The following is a 16,889-nucleotide window of genomic DNA, read 5'->3' as shown; positions in this document are numbered from 1 at the left end:
TTTTTTTTTTTTTTTTTTTTTTTTTTTCATTTATAACACATGTGCTACAATATATGAAATTATCAAGAAACACACAGGCTCAGAAGACAGGCAGCATTTTAGGATATTTCCCCAGTTCTAGGGCTTCTCATAGTGCAAATGACAATGTAGGCCAGAAGTCAAATAGCAGAATAAGTCCAAAAGCAGCACCATCAACAGCAGTATGCACAAAATGTATGCGTGATGTACATGCATCAATGGATTCAGTGGGATTTTCATGACCTTCGGCAGGATACAACTTCCTCTTCTAACAATTCAAGAACCAAGAGCTGAAGGAGTTTGTGAGGAGGATCAGCCCCAGAGGCAAAGTGTTAAGATCTAATCTTGAAATATCAAACATAACTGGTGTTAAAAGTTCTCATTAGTGAATATGGCCAGTTATCTGAGCCATTTTTAACTGGGTAAAGTGCCCATTATTTGAATATAGTGCCCAAAATGACAGAATTATTCATTGTTTATCACATACCAACAAAGCAACTTATTTCCTAAAATGAAATAATTATGATGCAACAGTGTTTTAGGAATGCTGGGTTTTTTTCCCTGCAACTCAAAACCACCACACTTGTCACACCCGGTTTGAAAAATACCTGGCAGTGTTTTTCCTCCTCAGCCAGATTCCAGGACCCATGCCATATTTGCTAGTATGGATTGCCATGGAGAACATGAGCTTTTACCCGTTTAACATATATTAAGTAACTGTGTTGCCCACACAAACACTCAACATACACTGATACAGGGACAAAATATAACAACATATTCAGAAAATTCATCGTACTTCCTCATTGTCATCCAGGATCTTATGTCTTGTTCAGTAAATGTGATTCTTAGAATTTCTGTGTGTAAACAAGCTTCACTGAGGACTTAACTTGGGGGTTCATCTTGGGGGTTTGCATGACTGATCAAAATGTCTTTGACTATGCACAGCTCATCACAGAATACAACCCAGCATGTTAGTGATCTTTTCTTCCCTCACGCAGTGTGGAGTGCTAGCATATCAGACTTTTTCAGGCTTTCACCCTTATAAACAGAATTTATTAGATCCTATCAAATTTTCTATTGAGAACTGAGCTGCATGCTGTGCATTGGTTACTTCACTGTATTAATCTGAATGTCTGTCCTGAGATTTTTGCATATTCGCATTTCTGTGTGTTTCTTCCTGTGGAAAAGAAATCTTTAGAGATAGTCTGTAGATTTAATGGAACCTTGGAGTTTAATTACATGAGTTTGAATATTTCTTTCTCTCTGATATACCATGATTTGTCATGAAGAAGTATATAATTGGCAAAACATTTCAGTATAGAATTTGGAAATGAAAGTCAGTGTAATTCTTTATTATATGTATAATCAAGCATTTGCTTAGGTTCATATGATTCTTCAGGCCAAATTCTGACCGTAGGTGTGGTCCTGTATTCTGATACCTATCAGCAGGTTCTCTATGGGAATGTGGAACTTCAATATTAACCTCAGAGATCAGATTTCAGGACTTTCACATGGAAGCCTGCTGAAGTCTCTGGGAATCCACCTACACAAGAGGTTAGGGAACTGTGGAACAAATCCACACAAAATGTAAGTCAGTGCAGCTCGACTGACTTCAAAAATCTGTACTGATGTGTACTAGGTAAAAATCTAACACCACATGCCTGGGTCACACAGTAGTACATTGTAAAAGTAAATATTTTCCACTTTGTTCCATTTATATTCATTAATTAATTATATTCATTATTCATCTTTTTAATATCTCATTTTTAACATTTTGCTTTCCTAGTGAAGTCTCTGATAAATTTTTACTATTAAATGTTATAATATCAATTTCAAGTGAAGTTAGTAATATGATTTGGATTTCAATATTCTCTGAAAATCATCATACCTGAGAAAAGGTGGGAAAGTACTCCCATTTTAAGTCACTCTAGCTCAAGACTGAGTTCAGAGTTTGAATATCAAGTACGGTTTGCTCCTAGGAGCCTCTGTTAGCTGGTGCAGTGAAACCCATGCGGTCTGTTGGTTAAAAGCTTCATGCAGAACTCCATGTTGCAGTATACAAATGAGCATGTTTCTTCCCTTCTTTACAAGTATACTTTTTGCACTCCAATAGTGGAGTTGAGAAAATTTATCACTATAGTTGATAACATCTATTCTGGTTCTGTAGGAAGTTTACAGTACTCAATCCAAAAGAAAGCGAAGAACGAAAATAGAAGAGAAACAGAGGCTCATTGATTACGTCTATCTTAGTCTTAGACCTAACCCAAAGACAGAGTTTTTATCTTAAAACTAGATAATTCCCATTATTTGCTTGTAATGTACACAAATACATTATATCTATGTTCTTCTAAAGTTATTCCTAAGTATCATTCAGAAGAAATGCCCTCGAGTTACAGAATACTGTATACAGACATTGCCCCTGGTCAGAGGAGATAAAATCTAGTTGTTCAGAGGCTTTCCAGTTGAATCAATCTCCATTCATAGCTAAGAATTTGAATTCACTCTCTTAGCAACAAACTCTGCCTGACATAATCTTACAACCCAGACACAGGATAAGTATATGGCGCTGACAAACATTCCTTTTCTTGTGGGAATTGTACTTATGGAAACACAACCTCATAGGACATGTGGTACGTTACAGATCATTCATTATAGCTTTAGGTAACATTCTGACATCTTTATTCTTTTTCAGCTGTGTAGGGTATTTAGTGCCCTTGCGCCAGTGTTTTACCGCTACAATTCAATCTGTTAAGTGTAGTTTTTCAGTGATGAAGGGGAAAGAACCACCCTGATCTCCCTACACTCAGCTTTTCATCTTTTCTCCTGGTAATCATTCCATGTACTAACTGCTCTTCCTCTCTCTGTGGCAGCCTGAAACATTTGGCTTACAGTCTTCAAGAGGATGTGTTCCCTGCAGCTGCAACTCTTTTGGTTCCAAGTCCTTCGACTGTGATGGAGATGGACAGTGTTATTGCCAGCCTGGAGTGACAGGAAAGAAGTGTGACCGCTGTGCTCATGGATTTTACAACTTTGAAGAAGGAGGCTGTACTGGTATGTAAATTCTTTGCAGCCAATTGCAGATTTATTTGTGGGGTTTAGGCTGTACTGGTATGTAAATTCTTTGCAGTCAGTTGCGGATTTATTTGTGGGGTTTTTTGTTTGTTTGTTTATTACTAAGATTCTAGTTTGGCTGGTTTTGGATTGCCTAAAAAACGTTCCTGACAGGTAGGTATTTTCATAGACAGCCCTGTAAACCGGACAGTTGGCAAGGATGGTGATTGGCAAGAACAAAAGACCCAAGCAATTCCTGCTATTTTAAGGTCAGTTTATGGCTAATCTGCCATGTTTAGAAGGAACAGGAATGTCCTTTTCTCCAAGTACCTTCTGCCAAAAAAGTTTCTCTGAAGTTCCTATGATTTAGTTATGGTAAGCGTATTGTAGAAGGCTGATTAAGGTGCTTGCCAAATCACATCAGGTTGAAGGGATGTGAATGGAAAAAAAAAAAAGAAAAAAAATCCCTTTGCTTCTAGTTTTATCCCAAACCTTTTCACTGCCCTTACATGGTTGATCCTTTTTTATTAAATTTCTATACAGTAATATTTAGAATCTTGCTTACTTGTATACTTTTCGTGTACAACAAGATCTTCAGATAAAATTCTCTACTATGTCCCTTGTGTAAGCACATGAAAAGTATGCTTTTCCAGATGTTGAAACTCTAGCATCAGACATAAATACATCCAGCCACTTCTTTACGTTTATGTTTGTCCTTTTGGACATTAGGTCAAACACTGAAATGAATGCTTCCTGTCCTTAAAGCAGTACAGACTCCTACATCGAAAAGAACCTAATCGATAGGTCTCTTCACAGGGAAATATCCATCTTTGCTAATAAACTGTATTTTTAAAGTCTCATAGACTCATTTAGGTGTGATCACGGGAGACGTAGATAGTTGTCTAGTGCAGGTGGCTGCTGGGATGCAAGAATGGTGATGACTCCACAGCTGTCTTTGCTGATGGCAGAGTGCTATAAAGCCAAAGGTATTGCTGCTATTATTCTTCAGGCAGAAGCTGTATTCCTTCCAGAAGCAGAAATCACCATGCCCAGTATCCTATTCCTCCTCCTTTCCCATCCGGAATGGCAGCAGAAGCAGCAAGCCTAGCTCTCTACCTTTTACTCCCTTTTTTTATGGAAGGAGCATCGAGGCCTCGAGACCCACGTCTGTGCAGCAAAATTCAGTTTCACCTGTAGTGTTGATAAACCTTGAGCCAGGCTGGATTATAGATCATATTTGAAAACATTACTCTATGGTATTATCTCCCATGGGAAGGAAGGGCTCAGAAAACATTTACCACCTTAAAAAGTGCAAACACGTTGACAGCTTGGAAAAGGGAGATATTGGTTCATGGGCTCACTGATGAGAGAGCCTGGAATAAAATGCAAATGATAACTGCAGTCCTAAAGCACTTAGCACATATACAGAGGGAAAAAAATACTATAGCTTGTCTTCATGATTAGTTTCGTATTCTAACATTTCACAGTTTAAAAGCACATCACTATTGTGAAATACTACAAAATGTTATTAATTTCATACAGTTGGGGAAGGAAAATGAGAGGGCAATTAACAAGATTTCACATTAAAATTTTAACTGCTCTCTTGGCAAACTTGAAATGACAGAGTTTAAGGAACAGTGATGAAATGGGAAAGTAGTGTAAATCCAAACTATTTTAAATAGAAGTGTATCTGCCTGTCGTCATCAAATAATTTAAATAACCACAACAGCTAAAGGTGTTCAGAAAATTCAGATTTTTAAAAGTTCCAAAGTTAATACAACAGATGGAGAGGAATTCTGTTTTCAAAATGCTGTTTTTTCTCCACCTATTTTTAGTAGGCTTTTTATGTATTCCTTCAAATGACAAAAAAAGGAATTAAATTATGAATCACAGAGAAAATCAGAATTTAATAAAAGTATATCAAATCGTACTAGGAAGAAAGTGCACAAAAATGAATTCCATAGTGACAGTTAAGTATCGAATAAAATATTGGACCTCTTTTATCTAGCATTTATCCAAAAGGAATATAATTTGATTTTTTTCTTGTGCAATAAAAAACCATAAAGCCTAAAAAAAAAAAACCCTAAAGCATCATCAGTTAGCGCTGACATTCTAGCAGCAAAGATACAAAAGAGATTTCTATTTCACTATTGCTTGCAACAAATGTGTTGTATTTTTTCCATATTCTTTTTAATAATGATAAAAGTAAAAATGCAAAAAATATTGGTGTATCACTTTCTTCCCCTCCATGCCTTTTGAACCAATTTTGTGGAAGAACTGGAAGCCCATAGAAGAGCTGTTACACCCGAAAGCCTCAGTCTCCCAATGGGAAGTGTATTCTGAAGCATCTTCAAGCCACAGTGTGTCAAAAGATTTTATGTAGCATGCAAAACATCTTGTTCCTGGCATGATGGAGACAAAACTTACTGTCTTCTTTGCATCCGTTACCTTATTTTGAAGGCATTGATGGGGAAAAACAAAGGTCACTTCTTATTTGAACTGTAGAAATGAGTTCTATCTTTGCACATCTCTTACTTCAATTCAGAGTAAAATTAGAAAGTATTTCGTACAGTAAAGGCAATGAACATAAATACAGCCCTGAGCAATGAACGTTATGTTACAGTGCCTTATAAACACCCCAAGGAACAGATTATGACTCAGAGAGTCATAGTTTGCTTATGATGCTTTTGCTCTGACCTCAGGGGTAATGTTGACGGTGGGTTTGAAAATAACTCTCCTCCAAGCAATTATGTGTCTTGTGCCCGTAACTACTTATCACTTACATACCTTGAATCTGCCTTTGCCACCAATGAGTTGTTCACTTAATAATGCTTTAAGAGCAAAGACCACTTTTGGAACCACTTCCAAAACCAAAGTATTTTTAATTGAATAAAATCTGCGAAGAATCCCAGTTTCCTGTGAAGAGGCACATTGTTGATGTCCTCCCAAGACAGAATACATGTAATCTGAAAAAAGGGAGTAGAACGGGAAAAAGAAACTGAAACGCCTTCTTTGCCCTTTAAGAAAAGACTGCTTACAGCAGCAGAAATTTCAGGAGGTTGGCTCAGATTGGTGGAAGAGGTTAAATACACTGCAGGTTCCCTGCGTAGAGGGCTCAGAGGCAGTCAGGTGGCTTCCTGCACAAGACAGCGTGGGCCCGGAAACTGTACAGTGATAGTCCCGCAGCTATGTCACGTGAGTGCACCATCTCAGAAGTCTCTGCACCTCTACAGTCGGTGCCTTTATTTTTCCCATTCTGTTCTCGTTGCAGTTACTTCAACCTCAGTTAACCTGTGTTGCATTGCTCCTGGTTTGGGTTTCTCTGGGTTTACCCTACCTTTCCTGCCTCACTGTGTCCGCAGATAACTGAGAGTTCGCTGTACGGTAAAGGCTTTGGTGGAATGATCCTAACCCTGTTAGGGTCTGCTCTCCAGGTGTCACATAAAGGGGTAACTTTTCCTCTGCTTTATTTTTTTCTGTCTCCCATGAAGCCTGTGAGTGTTCACGTTTTGGTAATAACTGCGATCCCATCAGTGGCCGCTGTATCTGCCCTCCGAATACTGTTGGAGAGATGTGTGACAAATGTGCACCAAATTACTGGGGCCATGACATTGTCAGTGGCTGCAAGGTGAGTGGATCTCTATTTTCTCTGTGTGTGTTACCTCTTTCCTATGGGCTAAATAGAATAATTTGTAGCTGGAACACAATTTTAGGTTTGTAAATCATGGTCTGTCTCTGCATTGCGAGTTTTGGTGTCTGACTATGGTGTAAATGTTGGCGATCTGTTACTGAGCGCTACAGAGCCTCTGTCTCAGGTATGCAGCCTGTAACACCGAACACCCTGTTTATACTGCTGTCATGCTGAGTCAGTGTCCTGCTTGAGCCTGGTTTCTTTTATTACAGCTGTGTTTAATGTGATTGAGGAGATTACCACGTTATTGTACAATGTATATAGATGTATAGTTACAGGTAACTGACAGCGCCTTCGCAGACCAAATTTACTTTGGCCCTAATTGTGATACCACTGGGAATTTGTACTTGAAGTTTACTTGAGAAGGGCTTCAACTTGTGCATAAAAGACAGTGAAGAGAGAAGAAAAGAAACAGCCACCTTAGCTGTAAAATGCACTTTCTTCCTATGTTCTTAAAGGGGAAATAAACCTTCTCATTAGCCTTTAAATCCTCCTTATTCCAGTGTTTGACACGGTTAAAAAAAATTCTGAAGGGGAGGGAAGAAAGGAGAAGAAATCGGAAAACAATGATAGTATGTCAAACAGGCCATGAAAGCTGTTGTTAATGCCCTACTCTTGAGTTAAGGGGAGCAGTATTCGGTTAGGGTAGAAAACTGGTGAGTGAATATTGTGCAAAGTTCAAATGCCTTCTCCTCTCTACCGTTCTCATTGATGATGAGGGATTTATAGTACTGCTGCAATTACTCCAAAAAACTATGTCTTGTCTGAACATGGTCATACACCATTAATGCTCTTTCTGAAAAAGCTGTTTGTCAGGTAGCTCAGACTGCAAACTAATTATCAAGAATTATTTCTTTTTTCTGTATGTATGGAAAACTCCTCTGTGAAACCTCTGCTGTGCTGCTGTGATATAGACTCTTGGCTTCTGAAACCAGCCTAATGAGGTTGAAGACCTCTGTTTGAGCTCTGGAGTATATTCTCTGATTGTCTTTTATGTGAGCGCATTAGTATGGCAGTTCTGTGGCACCATCTAAATTAATAATGATCTATCAGCCCACATCTCTCAGTATGTTGCAGCTAATTTCTGCAAAGTGAGATGTGAATCTCCTGCTCACACTCTTTGTAGAAGATTTCCAGGGCTGTCGTAACTCAGGGGGATAGAGAGCGTTGCATAAAGCTGCTTGCTTGCAAAACAAACATAACATCTGATTGTAATTTAGGTTTTGATATTGTATGCCAAGCTATTTCAATATACGGTGAACAATTTGCTTTCTAAGCTTTATGTTCAAACGTATCTTGTAGAATAAGGTTCTTTCTGTCAGAAGGTTTTATTTCTTAGGTTAGGTAGTAGTCTAGCAGTCTAACATTTAACCAGTAGTTAAATGGTTTCTCTGGCATGCAGTAAAGATTGAATTTGAATGTTTCCTCTGTATAATCACCTTCTTTATAAATCGTCTTTTCAGAGGAGAAGAAAGGTGCTTTAAGTATTCATGTAATAAACAGTTTTGCTTAGAAACCGAACCCACATTTTCCTCCTCTCTTTTTAGCTTTCTGTCCTTAATTTTAGCAAGTCTATCCATGTCAGTTACTGTGGTAACCTGTACTACTGGCACTGAGTTTGCTTCTGCAAGCTGAACTTCTCCATATAAGATTCTGGTCACGCCAGTGATCACAGCAAATGCCCTGTGCTAACTTTGCAGTACAGTCACAGTAATAGCACTGAGGGATTCTTCTGTTCTTTGGAAGCCTGCAGCTACTTACTTCTGTACTCAATATCTAGACCCCCTGGCAAATCACCTATTTCTATCCTTACCTGCCTGCGCAAGTCTCATTCTGTGAGCAAGTTTACTTCCCAGTACCGCACATGACTAAATCTCTATCCCTTACCATGTAAATTACTGTCATCTAAGAGTCCTGTTTGTACAAAGAAGATAGTTACCTGTCTGATGGATGAGTAATAAACATTGAACTAGATGCCACTGGGACCACTGCCCCTGAGCAATTCCAGTTTTAGCAAAGTGGTCTGAACATGCCCTGCAGAGGATTTACACAGAAAGCACTTTTTAGTGCTTTTAGAGAGCACTTACAGTTTTTAATTTTGTCTGCAAAGTATCCCGGTGTCTTGACCCTTTTGGATTTACTTGATTTCACTGCCTAACTTATCAGTGATAAGTAATATCTGTTCAAAAAGAAAAGAGTGTTGTAAATGTATTTAGTGTAATTGCTTGACCCTTGTTGAATAAAGATAAATGCCTAGCCTTATAATTCAGATATGTTACCTTTGGACAGTGGAAATTCACTGCTGTACTTTGTTTATAGATACTTGAAAGAGGTGAGTTGCTTTTTTGTTGTTTTGTTTGGTTTTTTTTCAGAAGCACAATTGCAATTTTCTCCTTGTTTCTCTCCTTTTTAGCCCTGTGACTGCAGCCTCATTGGAGCCCTGAGTTCTCAGTGTGACTTAAATACAGGCTGTTGCTTCTGCCGCCCTGAATTCTCTGGGGATAAATGCACTGAGTGCAGGTTGGGTTACTGGAATTATCCACAATGTGTTGCTTGTCAGTGCTTCCTGGCAGGGACGGATCCACAGAGCTGTGATACAGAGTTGGGGAAGTGCTCATGCATTGATCATACTGGCCAATGCAGCTGCAAGGTAGGACGATGAAGGTTGTAAGCTAATCTTATAGCTGCTGAGAATTTTATTCCAAAATTCATTGACATTTGTACTTTCCTGTTCCAACAATATATGCAGACAAATCTAGTTGGTTTTCATAGTGCATTTGCTAACTACTGTGGGAGGAGTCTAACATAAAGACAGACTTAAGTGCTTATCGGTTGCTTTTTCACACACTAACACTTGCCAGGATAGCATCATCTTAGGCTCCCTTCTCACTTTGTATTTCTTCCTGTCTGTATGTAACTGTTGCCAGTTTAACCCCATTCAATACAATTCTTGTTCAGGTATTTGGCAAATTAAAAGCAAACACATCTGTAATAACAGTATGCCACAGTGTACAGTGTAAAGTGTGTTCTTTATAGTACATTGATTTAGAGGGAGTCAATGTTGATCATTTTATGAGTAGAATTAACTGCAGTAGTATCCATTCTTCTGAGTAGACTGCATCCAATTCAGGATCACTAAAGCAAAGACTTTTGGCATCATGACCCACAGCGTTCTTATTTGGAATTGTTCTTGGAAGAACAGCACACTTAGGTGGTTTGAAAATCGGCTGGATTGCTGGGCTTGTGGTGGTTTGACATGCAGTTGGTAGCCAGCAAGCAGAGTACCCCAGAGCCAATACCTTCATCAGTGACACAGATGACAGAATTCACCATCAGCAGATTTGAGAATATTGCTGATTTGGAGGAGGCAGAGGTTGACATGCTGAACAGTAGAACTACAATCTAGAGGGTCCTTGAAAAGCTTGATGATTGTGAAAGTAGAAAGGTCATGAATTGGAGTGGAATAACCTCAAGAATCAGTACAGTTTGGGAGGAAAAAGGCTGAGTGGTAATACTGCTGAAAAGCTCATACCGGCTTTGGGGGATGGCAAACTGAATATAAGCCAACCATGTACTCTCATTGTAAATAAAACTGCCTACTGGGCTGGATGCATTGATCATACTGACCAATGCAGCTGCAAGGTAGGACATCATGAAGAGCATGACCAGCAGAGGAAAGTCTTTATCCCCCTCTGTTCAGTGCTGGTAAGACTGCACTTGGAAATGGTGTCCAGTTTTAGGACCCGATTCAAGAGTATTGTTGAGAAGCTGGAGAGGATCCAGAGAAGGGCTACAAAGAGACTTAGAGCAGATGATCTGTAAGGATATACTGAGAGAGCTGGACTCTTAGTCTGCAAAAAACAGAGGCTAAGAGAAAATGCAATTGCAGCCTACAACCACTTGAAAGAGTAGTTGATGGAGTCAAGTCCTTTCTGATAGTAGCAAAAGACGTGACAAGGGACAACAGCTGCAAATGGCAGCTTGGGAATTTTGGGTTGGACATTAGGAAAAAAAATCACTAGGAGGGTTATGCAGCACTGGAACAGATTATCCAGAAAGGTTTTGAAAACCTCCAAGAATGGGGATTTCACGAATTGGCTAGAAAGAGGCGTGGGTAAGCTGATCTAGTATTGGCGATAGTCCCGCTTCAAGGAGGAGGTTTTTAAAAGTGACCTCTAGAGATTCCTTCTGTGATTTTGATTCATTCTTTTTCAGGGACTGTATTGACACACAGAGCTAGTAAAACAGAAGGATGAATTTAAATAATTGAATTGCCAGGTAATTCTTTTGTTAAATGGGCACCAATCACTTCATTCTGAGTTTAAAGGATAGACTCAATGGAGGAACTGTAGAACAAATTAGATTGAAAGGGACCTATGGAGGTCATCTAGTCCAGCGCCTTGTTTGAAAGACATTGCTGAGGCAGTATTTCCAAGGATGGGGATTTCACAACCTCTTTGTGCAAACTGCTTGACCACCCTCCCGTTTTTCTGGTGTATTTGAACAGAAAACATCAAGTTCTATTTCACAAATACTGATTCATTTGATGGTGAGACCATAAGAAAACTGAAGTGAGTGAGTTGATCACATGGACCATCTGAGTAAAACTCAGCCTAATGATCAGTGTTATTTGTCCTACGTCATCCTCTGAAATGGAAAAATAGAAGTATCTCAATTCTTTCAGCCTCTCCTGATACTTGATGTGCTCCAACCCCTCTAACCGTCTTGGTGCCCCTTTTCTTGATTAGGTCCAGTATGTCAATGCCTGTCTTGTAGCTCTTGTAAGCACTAAGTAGAAAGAATGGGCATTTATGGCATTTTTAAATAGAAATGTTTCTTTGTTGATTCTTTTAAGGTTAATATAGTTACTTCTCTTTCTGTTAGTGCAAATTAACAGGATATATTTAGCTGATGATTAATGATAAGAAACTGCAATTGACATGAAACAAAATGCAAAGCAAATAAAATTCACAATTTATGGCAGAAAATGGACAAATAATACTGAATTAAGTCAGCAGATTTTTTTCTTTCCAGAATTTAAGTCTAAGGTTGAAATTAAATCTAGGGTTGGTTAACCTTTTGTGTAACTTTTTTGAAAGAGTTATGTATTGAAGAAGCTAGATTTTTATAAAATGGTAGTCGTTCCCATTTAAACCTGCTGTTATAGCTGCAGAAATGAGCTTTCAAAGCCTCAGGAGCCCCTTTGTCAGCCCTGACAAAAAGCAGCAAAATCTAAGCTAAATACAGTGTAGGCACATTTGCTGATAGAGTTACATGAGGAAATGAGGGTTAAAAATGGTAAATCCTCGGGGATAATGTTGGTTTCCTGTATAAGCTTTGGAAAGTTGAATTTGTTTTTTAGATTGGCTTCTTCACATTATTCTCAAGAGAAAAAAAAAAAGGGGAGAGGAAAAGCCAACCAGTGCTTTCATATTGGTGATTTTTTTTAAATACCTTGGTCTCAGTATGAAAATGGTTTTAAAAGGCTATGCATAAATTATTGTGTATCTGGCCCTATCTGGTATAGCTTTTTATTTGGACTAATTGAAAAATGAAAATAAAAGCATTGACATTACAACAGTGAAATGTTTCAGCCTTGTTAATACTGTTCAATGATGTGGAAAACAATCACGAAGAGGAGAAAGCTTTTCTCTACAATATTTCCATTAAAATATGTTTCTCAACAAGAACAGTTAGTACTGTACCTTAAACATCCTAACTTGTCAAAGCTAATTCCTATTAAACAAAAGGCTTGATTAACCCTGGCAATTTCAGAAGGACATATTTTTTCTTATCTTATCAACCAGTTATTGAGCATGTCATGCCCGAAGTGCCATTTGATTTTTCTGTGCTTACAACTGTCAGTATGAAGCCAGCATCCATTGCTCAGCGCTGCTCAGTGGATAGAAATGCAAATGCCTCAATTGCATTAATTGTGTATGTTTGCATACACACATGATAAGAAGCTGGAAAGTTCCTCAAACATTTCCTTGCATTTATTATTATTTCTTTCTGCACCCCGTTATTATCATTACTGTATGATTTTCTTTTTCTTATTACTACCTCAAAATAAAGCTTGCTTTTTTTAAAAAAAAATATTCTCTGTCTTCCAGGTTAATGTGGAAGGTGTCCACTGTGACAGGTGCAAGTCCGGTACATTTGGTCTCTCTGCCAGAAACCCACTTGGCTGCAGCAGTTGCTATTGCTTTGGCCTGACTACACAGTGCAGCGAGGCAAGGGGGCTGATTCACATGTGGGTGAGTAGAAAACTGCTGAGCCATGTAATGTGATAATGTTGTTTCCTGCTGGCATCTTTTAATCAGGCACTGAGAGGTAGCTAGAAAATGGCCAAACATTTAAGCAATCATTTTCCTCTTTATACTTTGAGAAGTGGAGAGAGCGGTATGTTCCATTAGACAATCGGGGTCAAGGCATTAAAAGTAAATAAGTAGATAAGAAAACCAGTGATAGGATAGCTGACGTCAAGCCAAAGTACAGCTATTAAAACCCAGGGAAGGGCAAGCTAGTCGTGTGGGGAAATTATGCAGTCCAGTGCATTGTAACATAATCTCTGGTATGTGATACACAGTTTACCCAGGTGTGTTCAAGGGTCACAGATGCTTGTTGTCCATCATAGGCTTCCCATGGTTCAATCAATCTGTTTGTTTTCATTGTTTTGTTTTGTTTTGCTTTGTTTTTTAATTTTAAAAAAAGAGCTTATTAAAGCTCTATTTAAATCCAAGAATGGGAGGGTATAATCCATCAGAGCAAACAAAGAGCTCTCCACCTTTTTGTGGAAGAGGGCCTTGAGACCTATGCTGGACTGACAAAAAAGGCAGACTGGATGTCTCCATTTATCTGTACAAGGAGTGCAAAACACACATTGAGACCACTGCTGTCTGTCGCTGCTGTGCCAGCTCTGGAGGAGCTATTTCTAATGGAAAATGACTAGTTCAGTCCCCATGTAAGGTCAGTCATATCTCTGCTAGGAAGCATGTCAACCATAGAGGGAATGTGTGCCTAATGCAAATCAGCCAAAGCCCCTGACTTGTCATGCACAAGCATCAATTGGATAAGGATACTTTAGGCTGAAATCAAGGTGTGATCTCTTACTAAAGACTTCATATCTCTTGGTTAAAGTAATATGAATAGCACCCGTTCTCCCTTTCATTGTTCAATCCAGTGGCACCTTTTTCCCTTCCCAGTGGATGAAGTGATTTATCATGATCTGACCCAGTTTTTCTCATTATTTCAGTTTTGCCCATCATATGCTGGTAGGCTGGAGATGAAAGGCTGTAAAAGGCTGACAAGTTATAAAATGTAATCAAGTTCCATGACAGCAACAGTTCTGGAAAATTGTGCTTTGACACTTGTGGCAGCACAAAGCAGAAACATAGTTTAAACCTCCTGATTATTTTGTGTCTCTTCATTAATTTCCTTTCCTATTTATTGTCATATCTAAGCAAGTGTATGTCCACATCTCCTCTAGTGTTTGGTACTCTGATCTATTTCAGAACTGATTCAGAGTAGTAAACTGAGTGAGACTGGGTTCTGCCAGCTGCTAGTGACTATTTCAGATACTCTCAGGTGCTTCAAATGGCATTAGACATGTTTAAACACGCAAATCCTGTCTTATATGACAATAGGGCAAGGCTGATCTGAAATTCAAATGTGTTGACCACTTTCTTGATGTCTAAAGTAGTAAACAGTAAAATACGGTTATGATAGGAACTCAGGAAATCTCACTTAGGGCTGGCAGTGTTAGGAATGCTTCCACGTCTGGTCAGTCCATAGATGCTGCTGTAAATGGAAATACCAAGACGCTTAAAGTACAGTACAGGGCTTGGTTGTTTCCTCATTACCTGATCCCTATCTTGTGAACAGCATGTTGACGGGGTGACTGTTAGAGTTATAACTCTGCATGTGATTTCTTTGTTTTCCTCACTCTTTGGGAGAAAGCAATTTTGATACCAGCCCTTTGCATTTGTTCACGCACTTCCTGTGATACTTTCATCTGCACAGAATTACTAAGACTCTTATTACAGTTTTTGATCAAAATAATGATTTCTCTATAATGCTATTGAGACTCTTTCAACAAGTCTAAGAAAATTACAAGTATCTAAGTGGTATCCTTATATTTTTCATTAAATCTGAATTTAGAATTACAGAAACCCTGAGCCCTCACTCTCTGCATGTTGCCCGGAGAACACTTAGCTTGACTATTGCGTAAAAGTACCAAGGGACCAGGCAGTGTTCCACAGCCCCAGTGATGTATAATAAGTGTTGGCGAGAAGTATGCTTCTTCGTAAGGTACATTTCTCACAATCCGAACAGAAGAGGCCTGAGACTGAAAATAGCACTATGAAAATTGCTTCGATAAAATTCTTGGGATCACCTGCTGATGAAACTATTTTAACCAGTGCTAGTACATTCTTTGTTAACATGAGGACAAGGTGCAAAAGGCTGGAGGGGGAAGTCATTATTATCACTGTTTATACCTGAAGGAGTAGCAAGACTGTTTTGTGACAAATTGCTCAAGATGTGAAATGAAATTACCTAGAAATAATTTTTTAAAGACTTAGAATTTAAAGACTAACATTGCATGGGGAAAAAGACTTGATTTTCTTCTTGATTTTTTTGAATATATATATATAGGTGACCTTGAAGCCAGAGCAAATGATTCTGCCACTGGTGGATGAAAAGCTTCAGCGCAGCACTCTTTCAGGGATTGCATTCCAACCTCCTGAAATAGTAGCAAATATAGAACAGGTGATGCAGGATCTTCGGTCAGAACCTGTTTACTGGAGACTTCCAGAGCAGTTTGAGGGACGAAAGGTAAACATAAAATTCCTGACATGGATTTATATAGGTTTTTTCTCTTATATTTGTATTTTGCAATGCCTTTTTTCCCTTCCAATAAGCATGTCGTCACACAGTGGAAGGTACTTCAAAAGAAAATAAATGCCGTTCCATTATTAAAAATTATTTGCTCTGTTATCATGGAAATTCGTAAGTCTGTAACATAATCGCTATTTTAAAATATATATTTACAGACAGTAACATATAATATTTTTCCACAAGATAGATTCTCTCATAAAAATGTTATTTGAAAAATTAAGCAGCATTAATTTACTATAACTCTCTTGTAACTTTTTGTTTCTCTCCATTTTAAAAAAAAAAGCCTGATCTTTGTAAGTTACACAGGAGAAAATTATTGAAATAACCCCCCTTTTGGATATTGTTATGTGCCTCTGAGACGATTTATTTTGCACTTTTGATATTTGTTGGTTTCGCTTGGGAAAGTTTAGAAGTTTCTTTGTCTAAACACAAACTTTGGGGAGCACCAAGGCACGTATAAAGAGATAGATAACATTTTGGTTTTAGTGTAGTACAATAACAAATTGCTGATGGGTATTTTTGAACACAGCCCTTCTCCCCAGATAGTTCCACAAGCATGTATTGCTATTTTCTACCACACGCACATTCATCAGACTGAGCACAGGTGCAGAGTGTAGCTAGCTCTTACATATGCCCAGGAATTTATTTTTAGCTAACCGAAAATGAGATTTCTTTTTGTACTTTGTGTTTTGCTTTGTTAGCTGACTGCTTATGGAGGGAAACTGAAATACGCAATCTACTTTGAAGCACGAGAAGAGACAGGTTTTACTACTTACTACCCACAAGTCATCGTAAGAGGTGGGCCTCCCACCCGCACAAGAATTATTGTCCGGCATATGGCTGCCCCTCTGATTGGGCAGCTGACAAGGCATGAGATAGAGATGACAGAGGTAATGTTTCCATCTGCTTTTTTCCCCAGAACTTAAGCACCTGGTTCTTTTTAATACTGTTAATAATCTGGGTTTGTATTACTGTTTTTCAGCATGAATGGGAATATTATGGTGATGACCAAAGAGTCAGAAACACTGTGCCCTGGGAATACTATCATGATGACCCAGGTGTCAACAGGACGGTGTCCCAGGCAGATTTCACATGGAAGCATTATGGAGATGACTCGAGACCAAGCAGAGCTGTATCCCGGGAAGACTTCCTGAATGTGTTGTATGATGTTCATTACATTCTTATTAAGGCTACTCATGGCAATATCATGAGGCAGAGCAGGTAACTATTT

The 16,889-nt window shown here is 38.6% G+C and overlaps 1 protein-coding gene across 1 annotated transcript in view; it reads left to right on the top strand.

The window, feature by feature from the left end:
* The window catches only part of LAMA2 (laminin subunit alpha 2), a 299,682-nt gene that overhangs the window by 162,381 nt on the left and 120,412 nt on the right, over positions 1-16,889 (top strand). The window contains exons 22-28 of the mRNA XM_019472632.1: positions 2,889-3,069; positions 6,561-6,697; positions 9,174-9,410; positions 12,874-13,017; positions 15,416-15,595; positions 16,360-16,548; positions 16,641-16,879. Of these exons, the coding sequence (XP_019328177.1) occupies positions 2,889-3,069; positions 6,561-6,697; positions 9,174-9,410; positions 12,874-13,017; positions 15,416-15,595; positions 16,360-16,548; positions 16,641-16,879 (1,307 nt within the window). The remainder of the gene's footprint in view (positions 1-2,888; positions 3,070-6,560; positions 6,698-9,173; positions 9,411-12,873; positions 13,018-15,415; positions 15,596-16,359; positions 16,549-16,640; positions 16,880-16,889) is intronic.

This window comes from Aptenodytes forsteri, unplaced genomic scaffold, assembly GCF_000699145.1.
Source record: "Aptenodytes forsteri isolate BGI_AS27 unplaced genomic scaffold, ASM69914v1 Scaffold82, whole genome shotgun sequence".
NCBI lineage: Eukaryota > Metazoa > Chordata > Aves > Sphenisciformes > Spheniscidae > Aptenodytes > Aptenodytes forsteri.
The sequence above is the reverse complement of the archived record's forward strand: the minus strand, read 5'-3'. Positions and strand labels throughout refer to the sequence as shown.